This window comes from Fukomys damarensis, unplaced genomic scaffold (assembly GCF_012274545.1).
Source record: "Fukomys damarensis isolate Sample0158 unplaced genomic scaffold, DMR_v1.0_HiC HiC_scaffold_23, whole genome shotgun sequence".
Lineage (NCBI taxonomy): Eukaryota > Metazoa > Chordata > Mammalia > Rodentia > Bathyergidae > Fukomys > Fukomys damarensis.
In genome coordinates, this window is record NW_022900935.1 from 52,095,523 (window position 1) to 52,095,823 (window position 301).

Genomic DNA, 301 nt, shown 5'->3' on the forward strand with positions numbered 1-301 from the left:
CGGGACCTCGGACCGGGGACAGACTGGTCCTCGGCCCGGGGCGCGCGCGAGAGGTCCGGGGTGCCCTCCGTGCGCACCTACCAGATGAAGTCGGTGCAGTGGCTGCAGAAGGTGGGCTGCTTGAAGAAGCGGGCGATGAATTTGTGGTCCTTCACCTCGTGCACGTTCTTCTGCCTCAGCGCCCCTTTGCGGGCGAAGCGGTTGGCCACGTCCTGAGACGCCGTGGAGTCGTTGGCCGGGAAAACGTCAGCCATGGTCCCCCAGCCACCTCTCGCCTCCGCCGGGGAGCAGCAGCCCGGGA

General features: G+C 68.1%; 1 protein-coding gene across 1 annotated transcript in view; it reads right to left on the reverse strand.

The window, feature by feature from the left end:
* Prkca (protein kinase C alpha) overlaps nt 1–295 on the reverse strand; it is a 409,108-nt gene extending 408,813 nt beyond the window's left edge. The window contains exon 1 of the mRNA XM_010616805.2: nt 82–295. Coding sequence (XP_010615107.1) covers nt 82–254 — 173 coding nt within the window. The 5' untranslated portion in view covers nt 255–295. The remainder of the gene's footprint in view (nt 1–81) is intronic.
* Between the last annotated feature and the right edge of the window lie 6 nt (nt 296–301).